The sequence below is a fragment of the Microtus pennsylvanicus genome, chromosome 17, assembly GCF_037038515.1.
Source record: "Microtus pennsylvanicus isolate mMicPen1 chromosome 17, mMicPen1.hap1, whole genome shotgun sequence".
Lineage (NCBI taxonomy): Eukaryota > Metazoa > Chordata > Mammalia > Rodentia > Cricetidae > Microtus > Microtus pennsylvanicus.
The window spans coordinates 42,888,413-42,911,288 of record NC_134595.1 but is presented as its reverse complement, the minus strand read 5'-3'; the positions used below and the strand labels follow the sequence as shown (position 1 = coordinate 42,911,288).

The following is a 22,876-nucleotide window of genomic DNA, read 5'->3' as shown; positions in this document are numbered from 1 at the left end:
GAGAGAGGGGCAATCCAAGGTGGTACAGCAATCCCACGCTGGGCTGTAATCTCAGTCACGAAGATCAAGAATCCAGAAACCACGTAAGACCAAAATAGTTTCAAAACCAAGTTTCAGGAATGAGCTGCATCCTCAATCACCTAAAAAGCTCCTTTTCTCTGGGGAACTTGCAGAATATCCTGGTGGAACAGCTCTACATGTGTGTGGAGTTTCTCTGGAAGTCTGAACGCTATGAGCTCATCGCTGATGTCAACAAGCCCATCATCGCTGTCTTTGAGAAGCAACGAGACTTCAAAGTATGTGCTCTGCACCCAGAGAAAGCCATGGGATTTTTTAATTTGAGTTGGCATGCAAACATAGCAACGTTCTCTCTCGCAAACTCTCTCTTTGGTTTCTTTTTTTTATTTTATTGAGCTATACATTTTTTTCTACTCCCCCCTTCCTCTCCCATGATCCCCAAGCTCCCAGTTTACTCAGGAGATCTTGTCTTTTTCTGCTTCCCATGTAGATCAGATCCAGGTAAGTCTCTCTTAGGGTCCTCATTGTCTAGATTCTCTGGGATTGTGATTTGTAGGCTGTTTTTCTTTGCTTTATGTCTAAAAACCCCTTGTGAGTGGGTAAGTATGATAATTGTCTTTCTGGGTCTGGGTCACCTCACTCAGTATGATGTTTTCTAGCTCTTTCCATTGGCCTGCAACGTTCTCTTTTTATGTCAGCGTTGTCCTCACAAACCCTCTGGTTTCTGGTTTCAGAAATTATCAGATCTCTACTATGACATTCACCGGTCGTATCTGAAAGTGGCAGAGGTGGTGAACTCCGAGAAGCGCCTGTTTGGGCGTTACTACAGAGTGGCATTCTATGGGCAGGTAAGTCCTCCAGAAGTACTGTTCTGCTCAGATTGCCGGCTTCCGTTCTTTATAAGACATCTGACTACATACATCAGTGGACCAGGGGAGGGGGGTGTTTGTACTTCCGTGAGTGTTTCTATGACTGTGACAATCAGTTTGCCCGTAGGAATGTATTAAAGCACAAACATGTAGAAAAATCAATGAAACTTGTAAAAGTTACGTTTAAAAAAAAAAAAAGTCATTCCTAGCCTTTGGAAGTAGAGGAGGCTTCTTTTTCACCGTTCTCTTCTTTGCATTTTACCCTGATGTATCTAACAGGGCTGTGTGATTGATTAAAGTGAAATCGAATCAGGCATGTTTTAAGAAATAACACCCTAAATTGCCCACCATTCCCAACCACTGGCTTTAGGATCCTGTACGTCGTCTCTCTTGTTTTCAAATCACCACTGTTTCAAAGCAGAGCATCCCGGGCCTTGTTGTTTCCTCTGTCACAGGCCAATGTGGTTGTAAAGTTATCTTTCTCGAGGTCCTGCATTAGCAATGAGCAAGGCTGGAGATATTAGCTAGCCATAGCACTGGTCTGAAGGGAAGTGTTTCACATTAATTCTGAACATCTCCTTGTAATGATGCTTTAAATGGTATAACCCCAGGAATGCCATGGTTCCTGTTCAGAAAGGCTGTGCCATCCTTCTAGCTCAGCAAAAGTCTTTCTGACCCTCAGAGACAAGTGTGCCAGCCTAGTTTATACTCACAGCAGCTCACAGAACTCTCTTTCCTCTCCCTCTCGTGAGGCACGACTACACACAGCCTCTCGTTCTCCTTGGACTCTGTTAAGGATGCAGGTAGTGTCTGGTCCAGTGTTGCTCATATAGATAATTTACCCACTGAAGTCTTTAGAAAAACAGAGATTCCTCTGATCACTAAAGGTACCTTTAAAGCTCACTTCTGATTCAGTCTCTCTGAAAAGGACCCATGAGGAGTTACCTCTGTCGTCCACCCCATCCCACGTGGATTCTTCTTAGTTCCCAACAACATCACTGTAGAGACAGAGAGACATAGTGTTATGAGAGCAGTCTATAGAGAAATGCTAATTATAGTCATGTGGAGAGGGGATTAAAAAAGAATCTGAAATAGCTTGAGTGTGTGTATCTGCTGAGGAGGAGAGGCGTGTGCAGGACTTTCAGATGAGAGGCAATATTATGTTAGAAGAAATATAAACTGTATGGCATTGGCAGAGCATTAGTGAAAAAAATAACAGAAAATCCCACCAAGAAGGGGGTATGGGGGTTGGATGACTGGAGGAAACATACAGGCTAACTGAGCAGCAGAACGATGCCATCCATGTAAGGGGCGTTTTGCTAACCAGGACATAATCCAAATCTTTGATGACTTGCCAGAAAAAAAGTAATAAGGTTCCAATTAATGCCCTGACCGTGCAAACCCATGTGTGAGACACGAGCTGGTGAAAAGGTGGGACAGACCTTGCTGCTTCCCAACTAGTTTTTAATGCAAATGTTTGCTCTTTTCTTCCTTGGGTCTTGGTTGTTCCAGGCTGTGGTAAGTTCATTCCTCTGTGTCCCTTTGCATGCTCTAATAATCCTCACACATCCCTCCTTACAATTCTACTGAACCTTAACATTCTTGTACAGATCAACATTTGGTACAAAGAGTGAGATGGCTGTTTTGATTCTTTTTGGAGCCATCTTGCATTTCTTGCTCTAAATTCTGTTTATTCCAGTTGCCTGAATTACAAAAAAAAAAAAAAGTATCTCTTTTTTCACACATTGTCTTTCTCCACAAAAGTAGAGGGTGTAATCTAGAAGCTTCACATGCACGCACGCACACACACACACACACACACACACACACACACACACAAGTGCACAAGGTAGATAAGGATAGCACATGTTTTAAATAGATTCAGAATAGATTTAATACTGGAGATCACTTGCTATCATGAATCAAATGTTTGGCAGTGGTTCTCAACCTTCCCAGTGTTGCAACCCTTTAATAAAGTTCCTCATGGTTGTGACCCCCCCAACCATAAAATTGTTTCCATTGCTACTTCCTAGCTGTAAATTTGCTAGCTGTAAATTATGAATTGTAATGTAAATATCTGATATGCAGGGCATCTGATGTGCAACCCCAAATGGGTCACAACCCACAGGTTGCGAGTCATTATGGAGCTGAAGGTGGTAAGAAGTTGGAATAGTGACTGTTTTCAGGACGAGAGTCCTTCTCAGAGTCTTTTGCAAGGAATCCTTTGAAAAATCAGGTTCTGTATTAGCAGACACTGGTCCTTTAGAGGTGATTCTAAACACAAAGAATTAAAGAGAACAAGCCTTCACCCATCATGCAACATTTTTAGAGATTCAGAAAGAGGGATAGAAAGACCGTGAACATAGTCAGACCTAAAATTATCTACCAGTATCAAGAACTCTCAGTAAAAGTGTTGTCTTTGAAATTGCCTATCTTTAGCCATTGTTTTTATCTACAAAACTGACATCTTTATGTGGCATAATATAATTATTATTCATTAAGGAAGAGAAAAGGTCTTTCCATGTTCTGTCACCATTCAGCTCTTCTCACATGAACAATGCGGACTTTTCTGTAATTCTTTAGGTTCCTTCCCACCTCCATGTCATGTGGGTATCTTACATCTTCATCTATAAACTTGAATTCATGAGTCCTTAACTCACCTACTATAAGAATCCTTGAGAACCATATACTAAATGGACTGAGGGGGCCATTCGGGGATGTTGCTTTCAAGTGACCTAACTTTGTTCTTTTTTCAGATTTCTTAAAACATATGCTGATGGTCTAGCTACTTTTTTGTTATGGGGAAGGACTATCGCTTGCCGTTGGCTAAGAAAAATAAATCCAATCAGAGCTTAGAAGTAAAAATATCTTTTTATGTGCAGACCTGATAAACTTACCTAAGCATGACCCTCCCTAAGGACCACCATCAGCTGCCTTTGGACAAAGAGCACCTGTGGAGTTAGTTCACCCTAATGAGTAACAAATCAGAGCTCTAATGATCATTATGCAAATGATATTCAAATGCACACGCCAGGGCACCAAATGGCAATTGTGAACTGTGGTATTCAGCAGGAGTAGACAGCTCCCATCCCGTTGCCTTGATAAGTAAACCAAAGCAGGATTGCACATTCTCCTGAATCTGTGCAGAATGAAGTTTCCAGAACTCAGAGACGAACTCTCCAGTGATTAACATAATCCCTGTACTCAAAAAAAGCAACTTCTTATTCAAGATGTCACTTTATATTCCTCTAAAACACACCTTTTAGCATACACACAGATGCATCTTGCAATCGTGCTCAAGAGATTGTGTGACTATAATAGAAAATAGGCTCTTTGCCTCTACAAAGTCCTCTGAGCACACATCAGTGTACTGTGTGGACTAGTGTTCCCATCTTATTGTGTTGACTAGGCTGTTTAATATTAACCAAGTCTGCAATGAGGCAGACATTAACAAGCAAGTTGAAAACCCTTTCTTCACAGCAGGGACTTTTTTAAAAATATGAGTCGTGCATAGCATGGAGTTTCGCACACAGCAGCTGGCAGCCTTGGCTATGGGTATAACAGCCAGCAAAAAGCAGCTCTCCGACTTCCCTCAAGGATTTATTGCCAGAGTAAGGAAACAGCAGTAGCAATCAAACACTGCCTGTAACCAATGAAATGCTTAGGCCCTGGCCTTTAGTAAGAAAACAGGCCAGTAAATGTTCCTTACATAGCTTCAAATATCAGATAGCCCTGGAATTAATTAGCTGGAAATCTTAGAGTGGAGGACGTTACTCAGTGTATTAGTGGATCATGCGTCCTTCGGAGTAGATGTATTTCAGAATCTGGATGGAAAAGAGCTTGGAGGGCATGGGGAACATACATGTGTAGTTTGAAAACAAAGTAACATCTCCGTTTTGAGATGCAATAGACTCTCTTCCAGCTCCTGTCTATGTGAAAGTAACTGATCTTGGCTCTATCTATCTATCTATCTATCTATCTATCTATCTATCTATTTATTTATCTATCTATCTATCTAAACATAATTTATGCACTCCTGCTTACCGGGAACAATTTTCCTACATTCTTGTGTCTTCTCTTCTGAAAGCATTTAACCTGCTGCTAACCAAATCTTCTTTGTCTGAATTGTTTGACTTGTGAATGTTGGACCTTTTTAACATCAAAGCAGGGACTCATATTTGACATCCCGGTTCTCATCTAAAGGCACTTCAATATTCTGAAGAACTTTATAAAAAAAACTAGAAAAGAATCAATAATTTTATTTGTTAGTTTATTGAAGTGGGTTTTTAGCCGTATTTATTGCCTTGAGGTTTCAGTCTACGTGTGTTAACTTCACTGACCCGAATTACTTACTTAAGTAGAATGTGCTTCTTCAGAATGACAGCACATTAAGGCATATACTACATTATGGAATAACTTTGGTGGGAAAAAAAAATCAAACCAGCTGTAGCCATGTGCAGGCCCCATGTCCCACTGCCTGGAAATGTAGCCAGTCCACAACCTGGACCCTAAAGCAAAGTGGGGAGCTGCCGCTTGGTTTGCATCACGCACATACACACCCCACTCCTAAATTGTTGACTTGGTGGGCATGTCTGAGAGCGAAGCTTTCCCTCAGATCATGCTTTGCAGCTCAGCGGCCTCTGCCCTCTTCAGTGGTTTCCTTGTCAGAAGGTAAGCATTCATTCCAAACGTTTCAACAGCTGCCATTGGTCTGGCTGAAAAGGTGCCTTTCTTAAGCCCTGACAAACAGCACGTGAATTCTGCTACTCCTTACTTCTTACAGCTGTCTCAGAACTATTGGGAGTGGTACACCACATCACACCACATGCGCACACACACACACACACACACACAAGGGGTGGGGGTCTGGGATTAGCAAGATGGTACACACATGATGATCACTCATCACACATAAAGCAGCAAACACAGAAAGTAATCTTCAGGAGGAAGAAAAGGTCTAAGGATTATTTGTTTCCTACCAAATCAGTGGCCCAAATGTGGCAAGGACCATCAGTAGAAATGCTTTGAATAAAAAAAAATTTACAGCTCTGATGCAAGAGATACTGGGGATTGTTTGCTTAAGCAATGAACTGCTGCAAGCCTTGCATAAAGTCAGAACTCAAGCTGTCCCATGGCCAGGAAGTCTTCCTTGGTTGCCATCGTCATTGTCGTAACTCATACTCATGGAACGTTCTTTGTGGGTCAGACCCTGCACTTGGGGACTCCTAATACATGGCCAAATGTGTGCTTGCCATCCTACAGACCAAGGAGTAGGCACGAAAGAAAATCACAGGTTACCACCAAGGTCGCAAAGTCACAATGGCCACAACAAAGGTCTGCCTCTGTCCACTCCCTGCTGACCCCGGATTCAGAATTTATCAGGAGGGAAATCCACAGTGAGGGTATCTCATCACACTAGTTCCTATGTTACAGAGGGGAGGGGAGGGCAGGGTGGGGTGGGGTTTTTTCATGAAACTGGAGGGCATTTTTCCCCTGTTGCAGTTGAAGTTGTAATTGTTGCTTTGGCTGAGGCCCTTCGGGAATTCTGGTATTTTCTTCCCAGGTCTTACTCCTCTGATGTCTCGGGCTGTCAGTTTTCAGTACTGACTCCTGACCTTGAGTCAGGCAAGAGCCCACAGTCAGCAGTGCAAGAAGCAAAGCAGGCAGGCGTCCAAGAGGAAGAGAATCAGACCTCTCTCACCCCTGCGGAGTCTAAGGGAGTGTCTGGGAACAGCTTTTCAGCTTTCTGTGCTCTCCACATCATAGCCCCCCCCCCTTCTAGAAGTGCAGGGTCGGGGCAGGGGCAAAAGTATTAAAAATCAGCTCCTTGCATTTGCATATTTATCAAAAGGATTATTCAAGCTTAGCTTTTTCATAAAGAGCCAGGGGACATTCGCCAAATATATTTATACCTTTGTGAGACATACATCTTCCAAAAACAATTTTATTCATCTATTTATTCATTGGGCAGATACAGTGACCCCCTTCCTAAAGGCCAGACAATGTGTCAGAAGCTGGACATGCATTGCTTCATGTGCTGAAATCAGGAAGATGGACAAGAAGTTAGGCAGTGCCTGCTTGACAGGAAGAAAGCTGGGACGTGGATCCTGGGCATTGGCTTCTGCAAGCCTATAGCCCTCTATGATACATAATGAGCTGTTGAGAACAAGGGCTGTGCAAGTGTTCAACACCAGACAGTTGTGAGCTTAATCGTTTTAGATCACCTCTCACCATCCATAAAAATTAGGCTGCATTAGGACATTTGTCCATAATCTTTCTCAAGTAACGAACATTTTAGTCAAAAATACTTTTTCCTTCCTTCCATTTGTATGTGTGTGCCATGCATATGTATGTTGAAGTGTATGTCTGCATGTTTGTACATGTATGGGCACACATGTGTGGGGGGTCTATGTGCACAGAGTACTCATGCATGTAGAGACTGGAGAGAGACTCATGCGTGATCACTCCCCCACTTCATCCAGTGGGGCAGAGTCTCTCAGTCAACCCCAGAGACCACTGACGTGGCTAGTTTCCTTAACCAGCTTACTTGGAGGCCTCTCCGCCTCCATCTTCTGGGGTTAGAATTCTAGGAAGGCAGTCCCAAGTCCTGGGTTCGAAGGATTGAAATCCCAGTCATTACACATGCTGCCAAATGCATAACCACGGAGCCATCTCCCCCATCCCTCAAAAACAAGTTTTTGGGTTTTTGTTTTGTTTTGTTTTGTTTTTTAAATAATGTTATCTCTTGTTGGACTCGGTAGTTTTACAAACTTCAAAATCTATTTCTTTGTAGACAAACTCTGCAATCGGAAGAAACAGATCATGTGGGTTCTTCTCGCTGAGCTCATCTGGTATTCTGAGCCCACACCTATTCCACAGGGTCAGGAGGAGACATGCTCCTGTCTCTTCAAAGAGAATGAATTAGAAGGAATTTCTCACTTAGTTATCTGCAGATAATAAGATCTTCTTTTTCCCTGGCTTCAAACCAGACAGATTTATGAAGGCTAAAGCCCACTGGGATCTGATGGAATAAAAATGATGGCCTGGGTGTTATTTTTAGTCCTGTAAAGTCCAGCCTTTCAAGAATTTAAAAACTGGGTGATTGGTGATTAAGTTACACATGGCTAGCTTGTACCTTAAAGTCTTTGAAGACAAATTGATGTGGACTTTTTAAAATAGCTGTCACTGGAGCTCATCATGGGCAATTTCTGTCACTATAACAATAAAGTGTCACAGGTCTTCACCCCAGATGAAGGGGGAACATGCATGCCATGTGCTGTCGCCTGTGCTGCTTTTAAAGATTCATAGAAGACTTCACTTAAAATGATAATGAATGTGCTTCTAAAAAAAAAAAAGCCAAACATTACTTAAAATTTTGTGTTCTACTTAAGACTACCACAAGAGGGCATCCTTCCTCCAATTTATATGCAAGCAAATACTTCCTGATTTCTACAAGAAGAGAAGATATGTATAGGATCTGCGCTGACATTCCTTTGTCTTACTGGAGAGTGTCTGTTTAATTATGGTTTATGAAACAGTATTCTATTTTCTTTGCATCTTCTTTTCTGATTTGAACGTCATAGGCTCCTAATTAATGGCTTCAGACACCTGAAAAACTGAACCCTTTTTTTTAAGCATATGGCTTTTTGTCTTGCTATGATTCGTCACTAGAGTTCTCTAGTAAAGCAGGTGGCTCGCTGTGTATCTCCCCTAGGGATTCTTCGAGGAAGAAGAGGGCAAAGAGTATATCTACAAAGAGCCTAAGTTGACAGGTCTCTCAGAGATTTCCCAAAGACTCCTCAAGCTCTATGCAGACAAATTCGGAGCAGACAATGTGAAGATAATCCAGGACTCCAATAAGGTAGGGAACAGTGTGCGACGGGACTTGACTTGATCCTTCTTTTCTTCTAGTGAATGTTTTAATTTCCTAGCTGACCATGCAAAATGAACCACCCAAAGTATTAGACATTTTGCCTATTGGCTGGCCAGTGAGGTAGAGGGAGGTGTGTTTGTTTGTTTGTTTGTTTTTATGTGCCTGTATCTACCTGAATTTATGAACACTATGTTTGTGCAAGTGCTCACAGATGCCCAGAGAGGGCGCTGGGTCCTCTGGACTGAAGTTCCAAGTGGTTATAAGAGCTACCATGGGGGTGCTGCTAACCACTCCAGGTCCTCTGCAGGAGCACTCAGCACTCTTAACCACGGGGCCAACTCTCCGGCACTGTTAGACAGTTTTTCAACTGAGTACTTTAATTTAGCACGTCTCCTGCTTTTGCATTTCTGCTTCCATGTCTACCATTTGCACTTGGATAGCTGCTAAAATGTTAAAGTGGCTGTGCTCAGAAGCAGAGCTGGAGGAAAACCAAGTAGGACATATTTGTTTACCCGGTCCAGGAGGTCTTTGCAAGCCACATCATTCTGCGAGAGCTGTCCCGTCTAAGAGAGTCACACTTGCAATCACGTGGTATGAGTTGAGAGAATCCAAAGAACCTCTTCTTGGCTGCAGGAAGCAATGTATCTTCTCATTAAACTACTCCCAGCTTGCTCATGTATTACCGTTCTTTAGCCATATTCAAGTTTCCTGAAATTTCTAGAATTGGGTAAGAAGTAGAAGGATAGAAATATGAAGAAGATTAAAAACAGGTTTAAAATTCAAGATATCTTCAAGAAACATCCTTCCTTCTCCAAAGGGGAGCCAGAGAAATTTCCTCAGATTTCCCTGAGCTGTCCAGCCTGTTTCCTTCCTATTAATAAGCCTAGGAACCAAAGCAGCTTTGCCAAAGAAGTTGGGTAGAATGGATTATTGCTGATAAGGATTTGAGATATGGCAAATACAAAAACTTGGGGCTGGGGAAGTGGCTCTTCAGTAAAGCTAATTAAAGCAAGTACCACGCAAACATGAGAACCTGAGTTCAAATCCTCAGAAACCCATATAAATGCCAGCTGGGCATGGTGGCCGACCTGCAATCCCTGCCTCCAAGGGCAGATGCCTAGAATTCCCTAGATGAAATGAAATGCAAGACTAGTTTTAATGAGACACCCTGCCTCAATGGATAAGATGGAAGAGCTAAAGGTGATGATTCCAGGCCTCCACGCATGCATGCACACCCATACACATGCACCAACGCTCATGAATAAAGCACATATGCAACACACACAAGAACAATGAAAATGCAAAAAGTTGCAGTCGTTTAACAGGCAGTCAGGTAAGGGAGACAAGGAGCCTTCTTCCACATTGCCAGTCCAAAGCCAATGGTACCAGTCTAGGGACATCGCGACACCACAAAGGAACAAAGAGAGGTGTTTCTGCTTCCAAGGAACTTTCACTCTGCACAAGGGTGACTCGTTACAGAAGGGATAGAGAATAAAAGTTTAAATGGTGCCCTACCCAGGAATCTGTGTTGAAAAGATCCACAAGGCCATCTGGCTCCAGCTTGGTGAACCAGCTCTAAGTCCTGTTGCTAACGAGAGCCAGGCTTCTTACCCGCTGTCAGTCATCCAGTCTTCTGTGGTCTACAGAGCACAGAATGCTTTTTTATCCACCAGGAGGCAGCAAGGGAACTCATAAATCACCTGCAGCTCACCACTCTTGCGGTACCCTTACTGTTTACACAGGTAAACCCCAAGGACCTGGACCCCAAGTATGCCTATATTCAGGTGACCTATGTGACGCCATTCTTTGAAGAAAAGGAAATAGACGACCGGAGGACGGATTTCGAAATGCATCACAACATCAACCGCTTTGTCTTCGAGACACCCTTCACTCTGTCAGGAAAGAAGCATGGTGGAGTGGCGGAGCAGTGCAAACGGAGGACGGTCTTGACCAGTAAGTGCGGGATGAAACCTTCCCCACCTCGGGCCAAGGCTAGATTACCTAAGTCAAGTGTGGCTGCAGGGGTCAGCAAGAGAGCACAGTTAGTGAAATGCTTGTTGTATAACCATAAAAACATGAGTTCCATTCTAGAGCCCACCACAAAATCCAAGCATGCAGGCATGTATTGGTAATCCCAACACTGGGCAGGCAGAGACAGCTGGATCCCTAGGGCTTCCTGGCCAGTCAATTTAGCCTGATCAGAGAGCCCCCCCCCCCATCTCATCAAAGGCCCTGTCTCAAAAACAAGGAAGACTGCATGCAAGTACATACCTATGTGGTGACTTCAACCCTGCAGGCAAGTTCCCGAAACGCATTGACCTAGAGCTGTTTGGGGGATCAGGCGTTTTGCCCCTCTTTAGGTTCTGCTAAAAGGAAACTCCATAGCCAGCTGGGGTTGTGAGCAACTCTGATTCCAGTAGTGGGGAGGAGCCAAAGCTCAGATCCAACCTGGGCTACATAGTCGGATTGCACCTCAAAAGAACAACAAAATTTTTTTTAAAAAAGTGGGGCCTTGGAGCCTTGGAGAGACACTGCCAATGAAATCCTTTCCCTTGAGTGGGAATATTCACAAGTGTCATGGTGTCACACCATGATAAAGACATGGACACCGAATGCTCCCTTCCTCTCCCCGAATCCACCCTTACCTGCTTCTGAGTTAGCGGCTATTGGCATGTTAGGCTTGAGGGCAAAACTCTCCCCTCTGTAAGATTCCAGCTCTTCTCTAGAATAAGGTTGGACTTGAACACCTCGTTTTATGCTCTCTGTGTCAGTCCTGTGAAGTAGTCACCTCTCCTTTGTTAACAGACACTGTGTGCTTACTTGATGTTGGATCTCCCCAGGATCCTGGCAATTCAACTAAATGAGATACAACCAAGCTCCCATGGTGCTAACAGTGGGGTAGAACAAAGACAAAGTAAAAAAGAATTTCCAAGAGAGACAACATTAAAAAACAAATTAATTTTTTAATGTAGGGGCATTGATAGGTCTAGGATGCTAAAGTCCACAGAAAGAATTGAGTGAAGGCCCTCTGGAGGAAGACACCCAACTACCTTGAGAGACCCCAGTTTTGAACTGAACCACCAAGAATCGCCCTGATTTCTAAATTATGACAAGCATTCATTCACTTTCAGGAAGCTGACTGAGTGGTTAGTGGTAAACACACCAAGAGCCAAGCTCCTGTTCGCTCTTCTCTATAGTGGAAAGCCATTACAGGAGCTCTGCGTGGATCTCATTACGGGGGTGGCAAGTTTCAGCGCCTACTGCAATCCTTTCAGGGTTTGGCTGCTCTGGCAGTCTTAGTACAGCCTTGAGAAGGTTGGGGTGAGCTTGTGAGGGTGGGAAGGAACACCAGAAGTAGCTGGAGACAATACAAAATCCTGAAGACCCTCATGGGAACCTAGGACTTTTCTTTGACCCTTTATAAATCTTTGTGTGGCTTCCATGCAGCCAGCCACTTGTTTCCCTACGTGAAGAAGCGGATCCAGGTCATCAGCCAATCGAGTACAGAACTGAATCCCATTGAAGTCGCGATTGATGAGATGTCCAAAAAGGTCTCTGAACTTAATCAGCTGTGCACAACAGATGAGGTGGACATGATCAGACTACAGCTCAAACTGCAAGGCAGTGTCAGCGTGAAGGTCAGTAATCAATGCCCAGAGCAAAGACTCACAAGTTCCAGTGAAACATGCTATAAAATGCTCCAGGAATTTTTTTAAGTATATAAGAAACATTCTGGCTGTTTGTGGCCTATCCATATTAGTTACTTTCCCCACCGTTGTAAACAAATACCTCCAAATACCTAAGGTTAAACAACTTAAGGGGTGGGGGTGGCTGTCTCGGTCATAGTTTGTGGGTACAGTCAGTAAGATGGCAGGAACATGAAGTGGCTGGCCACAATGCACCCACAGTTAGGGGGAACAAAAGAATGCTGATATAAAAATCATTTCTATGCAGCCACGAAATATTGTCCCATACATTTAAGGTAAGTCTCCCCATTCCAGTTCAGTTCATCTTGAAAATCCCTCACAGACATACCCAGAAATCTATCTCTTGGGTGATTCCGGGTTCTGTCAGTTGAAAACAGGAACTACCTAAGGCTTTTCTTCTCTGTACCTTTAAAACCAGATTAATGCCTGCATGGATGGGGCAAAAATTCATAAGGCCCCACTTCTAGCTGAAGAGCTAAAGGCAGTCATGAGCCCCAAACCCATGTACATATGGGCAACACTAATCGGGTTCAGGAGGTTGTTTGCGTGGGGATGAGTGTGCACAAAACAATGATAATACAGAAGAGATCATTAATTTCAGAGGGGCAGGGGAGACTCTGTAGGTTGGGAGTGGACGTGATGACAGTGCAGTGTACTTATGTATAAAATTCTCAGAGAATAAAAATTCAAATTTTAAAAATGAAGCAGGAGTAATAGTCCATTCTGTAAATGTACCACATTTCCTTTATCTCTTCTTTGGTTGAGGGGCATCTAGGTTGTTTTTAGGTTCTGGCTATTATGAATAACGCTACTGTGAACATAATTGAGCAAGCGTCCTTGTGGTGTGATTGAGCATTCTTTGGTTAGATGTCCAAGTGTAGATCTGGGTCTTAAGGTAGATTAATTCCCAATTTTCTGAGAAAATTTCATCTTTATTTCCAAAGTGGCTGTACACGTTTGCACTCCCACCAGCAGTGGAGGAGTGTTTCCCTTGCTCCACATCCTCTCCAACAAAAACTGTCATTAGTGTTCTTGATCTGAGCCATTCTGACTGGTGTAAGATGGAATCTCAGAGTCACTTTTATTTGTATTTCCCCGATGGCTAAAGATGTTGAACAATTTCTTTAAGTATCTCTCAGTCATTGGGACCTATTTCTCCTACTAGGTTGTCCACCCAGCCTTAATACAAGGATAGGAGCTTAGTCCTTCTTCAACCTGATATGCCCTGCTTTGTTGACATCTATGGGAGGACTGTCCCTTTCTGAACAGGCACAAAAGTGGATTGGGAGGCAAGGGGAGGTAATGAGGAGAAAATGGTAAAAAAGGAGAGAGGGGAAAGGGCGATCAGATGTGAAATAAATGAATCAATTTTAATAATAATAATAGAAGCAGGGGGTACTCTCAAGAAGAAAATTCAAGTGAAAGAGGAAGATCGATGAGATGGAATGGGGTATGTGAAAATGCCTAAAATTCATTATATAAATGTATGAAAGCACCAGAAAAATCTAAAACATCCATAGAAACACCTAAGTTTGGATAATGGAAAGTTTCTTCTCCCTAACCCTCCCATACCGTATACCTTAACAAATGAATTAACCAATTTATAAATATTGCACTCCATACATAACTGTTGTAATGAAAGTTATCTGTTCTAAAATATTTTTTTTTAAGAATGAAGAATGTTTAGTGGTTCACAAAAGCGTTAGTGCTTACGGGCTGAGCGCTGTGACATGAAGCAGATGGGCTGAATAGTGGGTGATGGGGAGAATAAAATAAAGTTTACAGAAGGGTGGGAGCCCCTGAAGAAGGGGCCTGTATAGCTGATAGTCACACCCTGCTGAACATACACCCTTAAAACTAAAGAAGCTAGTGTAGGAGGCTTGGTAGAAACAAAGTAAGGGAAGGGTCCACTCGTAAGGGACAGGCATGGCCTCTCTTGGGGTACTCCGAGGAGGATGTTAAGATTGTATTCCAACCTGTCCCACACCGGGCGGGGGAGGGCACAGTAAGGCTCTCATCATAGGCATAAAGTTTAATTAGTAATTAACATAAAATATTATCTTAAAGTGCTATTTTTAAAAGTGAAAATTAATTTGAAAAGCCCACATTGAGCAAAGTATGAATGTCTCAGGGCTGGGAAGATGGCCCAATAAGTAAGGGCATTGTGCAAGCTTGAGGACCTGCATTTAAATATCCAGAATCAAAAAAAAAAACCATCTTGGTGTGACTATATGCACACCTGTAACCCCAGAGATAGGGGTAGGAGATGGAGATTGGGGGTGGGGGTTCTGGAGCTTGCTAGTTAGCAGCCTAGATCCAGGTTTAGTGAGAGACCCTTCTGAAGGGAGTAAGGCAGAGAATGAGAGGGTGGGGCACCTTATGTCTCCTCTGATCTCTTCCTGTGCAGAGAGACACACATTCAAACATGCATGGGCGGGGGGCGGGGAGAAATGGAAAAAAAGAGGAACTTCAAAATAGTTCAGTTAATAAAGGCATTTGCTGCCAAGATGGGAGACCTGAGTTAGATCTCTGGAACCTACAGAGTTAAAGATAACTGACTCCCACAAATTGTCCTCTGACCTCCATGTATGCATTGTGGAACTTAGGGACAGAGAGAGGGACAGAGAGAGAGAGAGAGAGAGAGAGAGAGAGAGAGAGAGAGAGAGAGAGAGAGAGAGAGATTTAAAGAGAAAGAAGACAGAAATATAAAGTCTTAAACAAAACCAGACCAGTAGCAATGTCTTTCCCTGCTTTTTGATCTGTTGAATCTGTAACAGAAGAAGAAAAAAATCACTGCTGCTCATCATGATATGCTCAAGTCTTGTCTGTGTCCCCGCTGACTGACTCCAAAAGACTAAAATAGATACGTGCATACTCAGCGTGAAGTCAAGAGAGGTCAGCAGGCCTGGGCACAAAGCTGAGTGGAGGATGGGCTTGGAGAGCCAGAGGGGATGTAGCACCAATGGCTGTGCCCCCTGCACTGTGACACCCCCCTGACTCTGGTGCAGCATTCGCTCCCACCCTGTTCCCGTTTTATTTCTGCTGCTGAGCAATAGCCCAGGTTTACAATTCTGATAATAGTCTACCATTGTGAAAAGTCATGGCGAAGGCATTGAATAGCTAGTCACATCCCTTCTACAGTCAAGAGCAGAGAGAACTGAGTTCACACTTGCTGACTTCTGCTCACTTGCACGCTTGCACGCTTACTGGGCTTGATTTCTCCCACCGTCACACATGTCGGGAACCCCTGCCTAGGCAATCAAGCTGCCACCCGTAGACTGAGTCTTTCCACGTGAATTAACTCGTGGAAGGGAATAGCTGACAGACACGCACACAGGCCAAGCCAATGGAGGCGATCCCTTTATTGAGACTCTTTCCCCGATTATTCTAGGCCACATCTGGTTGAAAAATTAAAACTAACCGTCGCACTTTCCAAACACCATAGCCACACTAACAGGTTTGTATGCATGAAGAGAAATGAGCTTCTTCACGAGCATAGTGTTTGTGCCTGAGTGGGAACAGGGAACAGAAGCTGGTATTGCAGGGCTGGGGGTGTATCTCAGTGGTAGAGCAGATATATGTGTGTGTTGCGCGTGCACACACGCATGCATGCACACGCATGCTTTTGTATATCATATGCAAGGTTCCAGACTCAGCCTCCAGAACTGCAAAACAACAACAACTAAAAAACAAACAGCTTGGTTGTGCATTCATTCAGCAACTCTGATGGATGCTTCCTTGGCCCAGACCTTAGCAAGGCTTTCAAGTAGAGTACAGAGGAACACATTGCCAGGGCGGTGCACACACCGCTACCTCTGTGGAATGTCTTTTCATCACAACTATGTGTTTATTTTCATGCCAATAGAAAAGAAAACGAATGGGCACCTCAAACACTGGATGTCACAAACACTAAATTTAGCTTCAGTGGAAGGGTTTGCAATGAAGGAGTTTCTTTTTTTCAAAGTTGTTATAGAAAGGGCGCTCACACAGTATGTGAAGATAGCAAGTGGCAAGAGGAGCCGTGTTGTGTGCCTCTTCCTGGGGAGGCAACGTACAAACATCTGCTCATCCCAGACAGGGAACCAGTGGCAAAGCTAGTGGCGATCCGAGCAAAGCCCAGCCAGTAAACCAGGACGTGTCTTTGGATTGCCTACTGGAGTGTGGCTAAGGAGTTACTCAGAGAAGCTGGGTTGACTCTTACATGGCTGCATCACTGAATGCCCCCAACACTACTGACGGCTCACAGAAGCTGTGTCCCTGGAGCTCTCTGCTCAGAGGAAGCTGTCACATTGTAGGGTGACACATGACTGATTTTGGCAAGGGTAACAAGGAAGGCCAATTCCAGTGTGGCTGCTGACCCCTAAAACAACAGCAGGTACAGCCAGTATAGAAAGTGGTGGATCACAGTGTGGTGGGATAGTGCCAGGGTTCCATGTGATTGGTCAGAGGACTGGACCTCCCTTACCATGGAGAAAACTCCAGAGAGAGGAGGAGTCAGCCTCAGCCTAGTCTCTTCTCCCCGCAGGTCAATGCTGGACCAATGGCTTATGCCCGAGCTTTTCTTGAAGAGACGAATGCTAAGAAATACCCTGACAACCAAGTAAAGCTACTGAAGGAAATATTCAGGTAAGGTTCGCTTTGTTGAGATGTTCTTCTAACTACCTCACACAGAGAGGCACGAAACCCCTAGGAAAGCCACACGATTAACCCTCTTCAAGGTGACAGAGTATCCATAGCCCAGCTTTGGACCCAAGTACCTGAACTGCATACCTCTTCCCGTAACTGGTTTTTAATTTGCCCGATGCTGTCATTAAAGGCAATTTGCAGATGCGTGTGGGCAGGCTCTGGATGTGAATGAGCGTCTCATCAAGGAGGACCAGCTGGAGTACCAGGAAGAACTGAGGTCCCATTATAAGGACATGCTCAGTGAACTGTCAGCCATCATGAATGAGCAGGTAAGCATCCTTTGGTGTGATCCACAGTCCCTGGCCATTACTAGAGGAACTGAAGACTCTTTCCTTACTGCAAAAGTCACTATTCTTTTTTTAATTGATTTTTATTGAGCTCTACATTTTTCTCTGCTCCCTTCTCTGCCTCTCCCCTCCCCTTCAACCCTCTCCTAAGGTCCCCATGCTCCCAATTTACTCAGGAGATCTTGTCTTTTTCCACTTCCCAAAAGTCACTATTCTGTACCTCAGCACTATGATGCTGAGTTGTTCTCTCCCCCGTGTACAAACAGTTCTTATCTCAAAGCACAGAAACACTTACAGAAGAAAGAATAGGAGAACCGAAATGCTCTCCACAATTCTAGAGGTATTTACCCAAGCCATACAGTCTGTTGACTCTAGAATATTTGGGTCTTTTCAGACACTGAGAAACACAAGGTAGGAATCCCCATTTTGGCCTGCTGCCAACAGGTATTGTGAGGATGTCACAATACCTAGGACATGGGAAGACATTTCACATTTTGCCAGAAAGAGATTGGCACCGTGCTCAGAGAGAACCTCAGAATTTCTCATGGGCCTTTTACCTCAAGACTTTCTTGGCAGAAGCAGAGGTTCACAATTAGGAGGAAAAGATATGTGTAATATATATATATATATATATATATATATATATATATATATATATAATGTATATGTATATATACATATATATAAAATTCTACTCCATGATCAAGTCATTAATCATCCTGGGTATGTATTCACCACATTGTGCATGGCTTGCATGAACTGTGAACATTCAATAACGTCAGTATTTTGGAATAGCTAAAAGAACTCAGTTGTAAGTCAAGCGACCCTACCTAGCCTGCTTTGCAACGTCATCTTCCCTCACACTCTATTTGGGTACCTTGCCTCCTGTAGCCTTCCCAGTACTATGTTACTGCTGGTTTCATATCCGGTCCCTCCCCTCTCCCTAATGATCTAATGTGGTAATAATCATTACCACAGAGCAGGTCAAAGACTGGAACTGTGATTTTAATTGTTTGTAGCATACAGTCTTTCTTTCCTGGCTTCATTACCGGCCCTTTTCGCCTCCACAGTAGCTTAAGAAGACAAAATGGTAGGTTGGCTTATGACAGAAATGATGAATCTCCATAGATAGAATTCCCAACAGAGATCATGTCAGTTTGAGATTTCTGAGGGGTGATGGTGGTTAAATACGCCAAAGGGGGCTTGAGCCCATAGGAGAGGCATTACTAAACCTGGGATTAAAATGAAGAGAATGCATGTCAAAGTAGGTAACCACAGTGAAACCATACTTTCCTCTCACTGTAAATCACACCTGGCCTTGAAACATCTGGCAGAAATGTTTCTCTCTTTTTTTTTTTTTCCGGCAGCTCTGTCGAGGTCCGTGTCTCTACAGCTTCTGCTCCTCTGTGTCTAGCATTTCTCTCAGTACTGTGAGCAAAAGCGGTATGTTCTTCTCGCCGTACATCTCTCCTGCCCTGCAGCCTTCTGTCCACCCACCTCCTCCTCACCAGTCCTTCGCCCCATCAGCTTTTGTGGCTCATCTTCTCTAAGTCCTCATTGCCACTCTAAGACATATCCTATTATCCTTGGCTTTGAAAGAAAAAAGCCCATGCTCCTTTACCTTCTAAAACTGAAGGGTTGTCATGATACTTGAAAATATGAAAAAAAATTACAAAGACCAGTTGGTGAAGAGGAGAGAAAAATAATTTTTTTTTGTAAAGGAAAAGTGTAACAAAAGAAGTAAACATTGGCTCTCTACTTACTGGAAACTGATCAAAGAGTAAAACCTGTGGGTCTCACTGCTCATTAGTTAGTAAAAGAAATAGATCTGTTGGAGGAAAAGGTGACCTTTCTGCTGGTCCCGAGCTTATAACAGGGCCTGGTCACACAGGTGACGAGATGTGGGACTATCTTCCTTTGTCTGAGTGTGAATGAGTATCCTCCAGAAGCAGGTCCACGGATATTAAGTGGTGAGAGAACTTACCAGCTGAGCTTTGAAAATCAAAAGCAATTAGAATTAACTGACTTAGAAATAGAAACACAAAATTAATTACGCCATATGCACCCCCATGGGGCCAAGAAAAGTCTTAGCTTAAAAAAAAATCATTAAGGGAAAACCCTCAATATAAGGGAAAATTGGGCCATGAACATAACACACACCCGTAATCTCAACTGCGAGGACCAGAGTAGTTCAGTATTATCATCATGTACACAGTGAACTTCAGACCAGTGTAAGAAAAGTGAGTCTTCCTCAAGAAGAAAATAAGTAGAGGCCAGTGGGATGGCTTACTGGGTGAGGAGGTGTCTTGCCCCCAAGTCTGCCTCTGGGGCCCAAATGGTAGAACCTGACTTCCACGGCTGCCTTCTGGCTTCCACACACGCACTGTGGCATGTGTGCGCCCGTGCACATACATGCACCCACACATTTTTTTAAAAAGAAAGAGAGGAAACAGAACCCCAGATTGAGTGAAGCTGGTGTGTAAAATGGAGACGTGGGAAACAAGTAATTTGAACTGGTAGGGGCAGGCAACCATTTCTTTAATCGGCAGCCAGAATTTCACACTGTTTCATAAACAGCCAAAATACCAAAACCATAAAAACTTTCTTTAGCTGGGGCCAATAGAATTCACACAGCATGCAAATGAAGAATAAATATAAGATGCTCTTTTGGAGTGGGTCTCCAATGAGCGAGACTGGAGGCAGAATGAAGTCAGCTGTGGTCATGAGTATCCAACTTAAAACACAGCCCTGGGACCAGAGCCATTCTGCTCTGATGCCAAGAAAGCAAGCTGTGAGCGCAATCTTGCTGTTAGAGACTCAGACACATACTAAACGCATAAAGAACCAAATTATGTGCGCAGAATCTCGTAACTCTGGCCCTCAGGAGAGTGTGCTGCAAGCCCGTGACCCTCCCATGCTGAGTGCAACAAGCTCCTGGAGGAGAGGAGAAGCTAATATCACACACATATAAATCAGCACAGCGTGACAGTGTGTGAGGTCAGTGAAGAAATCACAACTAGAAATTCAAAATACTCATCAAATCTCTTTGTACAAAGATCAACTTCAAAGGTGACATCTGCAGTTTCAGTGGGGCTGTGGGTTACTGATTGCATGTGATCATTGTGATAGAGCTGAACACCGTATCATTTAGATATATTGTTATCATTTTCAGATTAGGCATATTGATTTTATTATACTCCCATTAATGCAAACGTTTGAGTTCATCCCCTTTGGGTAAATGTCAGCAATGTAAATTACAAATTTTTAAGCTAGAATGAGACACTGGAATTACTCAAATACATTTGTAGCCACTTAAACATTTATAAATTCGTATCTGACAGTCAAGGAATATGGTGAAGCTGCTTTCAGCATCCCCATGGCAACCGGCATATGGGCTTCGAAGAAAATATCCCTCAGAACTACTTTGACTAGGATATTTTCCAAACTTACTAACACCCCATTGGGAATGAGTCACTGTTCAGGGTTTTAATTTTGTGTTTGAGGATATGAAAATTGATTTTTTTATATGCATATGTTGTATCTGTCTTGCTTTAAGATTACGGGCAGGGACGACCCAGCAAAGCGCGGACTGGAGCGACCCTACACGCGTGCAACTAGCAAGGTGACCCCGGCTGTGCCTCTGGTCTCCATTTCGCCCAGTGCTGAAGTCTGAGAGGAGTCCTGGGGGATCTGGCGCACCTCACAGAGAACTCTCTCAACTTTTGCCGCTAATCTCGGGGAAGAGAAAAGATAGATTTAATTTATTTGATGTTTTTACAGTGTTAATATTTTTGTTTGCCTCGCTAGCTTGAGAATTTTGCCAGCCTCTGAATTTGCACATTTCCTAGGATTCCTTTGTTTCCTCGGAGTGGTATTGATCAAACCACACTGAACATTTGTCCTGCAATTCCAACGAACGTGCAGCTTAAAAGCAAATTGAGTTTGCTCTTGGGTATAATTTGTTCAACCCCAGGTCCTAGTACACATATTTTCAAGGTCAAAGTGAATGTTTTGTAACATTTAAGCATATTTCACATGTAAATAGAAAATTGTAAAATATATGGTTTTTATCAAATTTCAGAAGAATGTTTTTAGTTGATACTTATGAAAGTACTAAAATTATATGAGTAACATTTCAGATAATGTTATATTAAAATATTTGTGTATGTGTAAAAAAGTGTTGATAAATACTAATCTTAAAAGTTTGTGAAGTTCCTTTGTTTGTAATATATGTGCTTTTAAAAGCAATGGTATGTGAAATTATAAAAGTATTTTGCTGTTGTTAATATAAATAAAATTACAGTTACTTTGCGCTCCATTTTCTTTTGAAAGTTGGGGTGGGAGAGTGCTTGCCTGGCCTGCCCAAAAACCTGGGTTCAAGCCTCAGCATTGCACAAACCAGATACGGCAGTGACATCTGCTATCCCATCATGCAGGAGATAGAGATGGGAGGATGGCAAGTTTAAGGTCACCTCCAGCTATTTAGCAAGGGAGGGGTCAGCATGAACACGGGAGAGGTGGTCAAGTTACTTCTGGGACTGGTTTATTGGATGACTATCAAACCATCCGAACTCCATTCTTTTAATGCTTTACCAAAAGAGGGACCCAAGCCTCAGCTTGTAGGATGAATTAGACCCACTGAAGATTTCTAAGTATAGGCTATTAGAATGATTTGACGGAAATATGAACCCGAATATTGACGACTGTGGTGGCCATCCACACATCTTCTATTACCGTACCTCATAAACTTGTGGTAGGGCTGTACTTTGCTGCCTCTTTAGGAGTTAGCACAGACATGTGATTTGCTGTAACCACTGAAAGGGGAAATATGAACCGCTGATCAAAATCAGTTTAGTTAGACTCTGAAAATCCAGTGGGTAGCTGTGCCTCATCCTTTCCCTGAAATAGCTCTTCAAAGTACACGAAGAAAGAACCTGAAATCATCTCCTGAGTAAATTGGAAGCATGGGGACCACGGGAGAGGGTTGAAGGGGAGGCGAGAGGCAGGGAGGAGAGCAGAGAAAAATGTACACCTCAATATAAATAAATAAATAAATAAATAAATAAATAAATAAATAAATAAATTTAATCAATCAAAAAGGAAAGAACCTAAAATCATGCCAGGTCTCCGGGTAACCACACAGAGCCAGACATACACATATCCCACAGAGCCTCCTAGTGCATATAGTGTCAGAGAGAAACAGTCTTGAGCGTTATGGTCCCCGAGACTCAAGGCGGATTACAGTTGCAGCGATATGTTTGCTCTCACCAGTGTGCCTCTCTTAAACTGTGAATGACCATCAGTGAGGTTTGGTGGTGACTGACACGTTTTACTCGGGGCCTATTACCACATGCCCATCCGGCCTCAGCTGCAGTGGCGTCCATGGGCCTGCCTCCAGCTGCGGAAGGCAAGCTAGTGAATAGCAGCATACAGTCG

At 43.3% G+C, this 22,876-nt stretch overlaps 1 protein-coding gene across 16 annotated transcripts in view; it reads left to right on the top strand.

Annotated features, from left to right (window-relative positions):
• Dock10 (dedicator of cytokinesis 10) overlaps positions 1 to 21,756 on the top strand; it is a 249,100-nt gene extending 227,344 nt beyond the window's left edge. For 10 of the 16 annotated variants that reach the window (XM_075952012.1, XM_075952011.1, XM_075952021.1 and 7 more), the window contains 9 exons: positions 174 to 296; positions 753 to 866; positions 8,602 to 8,748; positions 10,503 to 10,713; positions 12,208 to 12,398; positions 16,993 to 17,093; positions 17,284 to 17,422; positions 18,808 to 18,883; positions 20,997 to 21,753. In XM_075952012.1, coding sequence (XP_075808127.1) covers positions 174 to 296; positions 753 to 866; positions 8,602 to 8,748; positions 10,503 to 10,713; positions 12,208 to 12,398; positions 16,993 to 17,093; positions 17,284 to 17,422; positions 18,808 to 18,883; positions 20,997 to 21,058 — 1,164 coding nt within the window. In that variant the 3' untranslated portion in view covers positions 21,059 to 21,753. Of the gene's footprint in view, positions 1 to 173; positions 297 to 752; positions 867 to 8,601; positions 8,749 to 10,502; positions 10,714 to 12,207; positions 12,399 to 16,992; positions 17,094 to 17,283; positions 17,423 to 18,807; positions 18,884 to 20,996 lie in introns of all 16 variants that reach the window. The other 6 variants (XM_075952013.1, XM_075952009.1, XM_075952018.1 and 3 more) reach the window with 3 other exon arrangements.
• Positions 21,757 to 22,876: the final 1,120 nt, after the last annotated feature.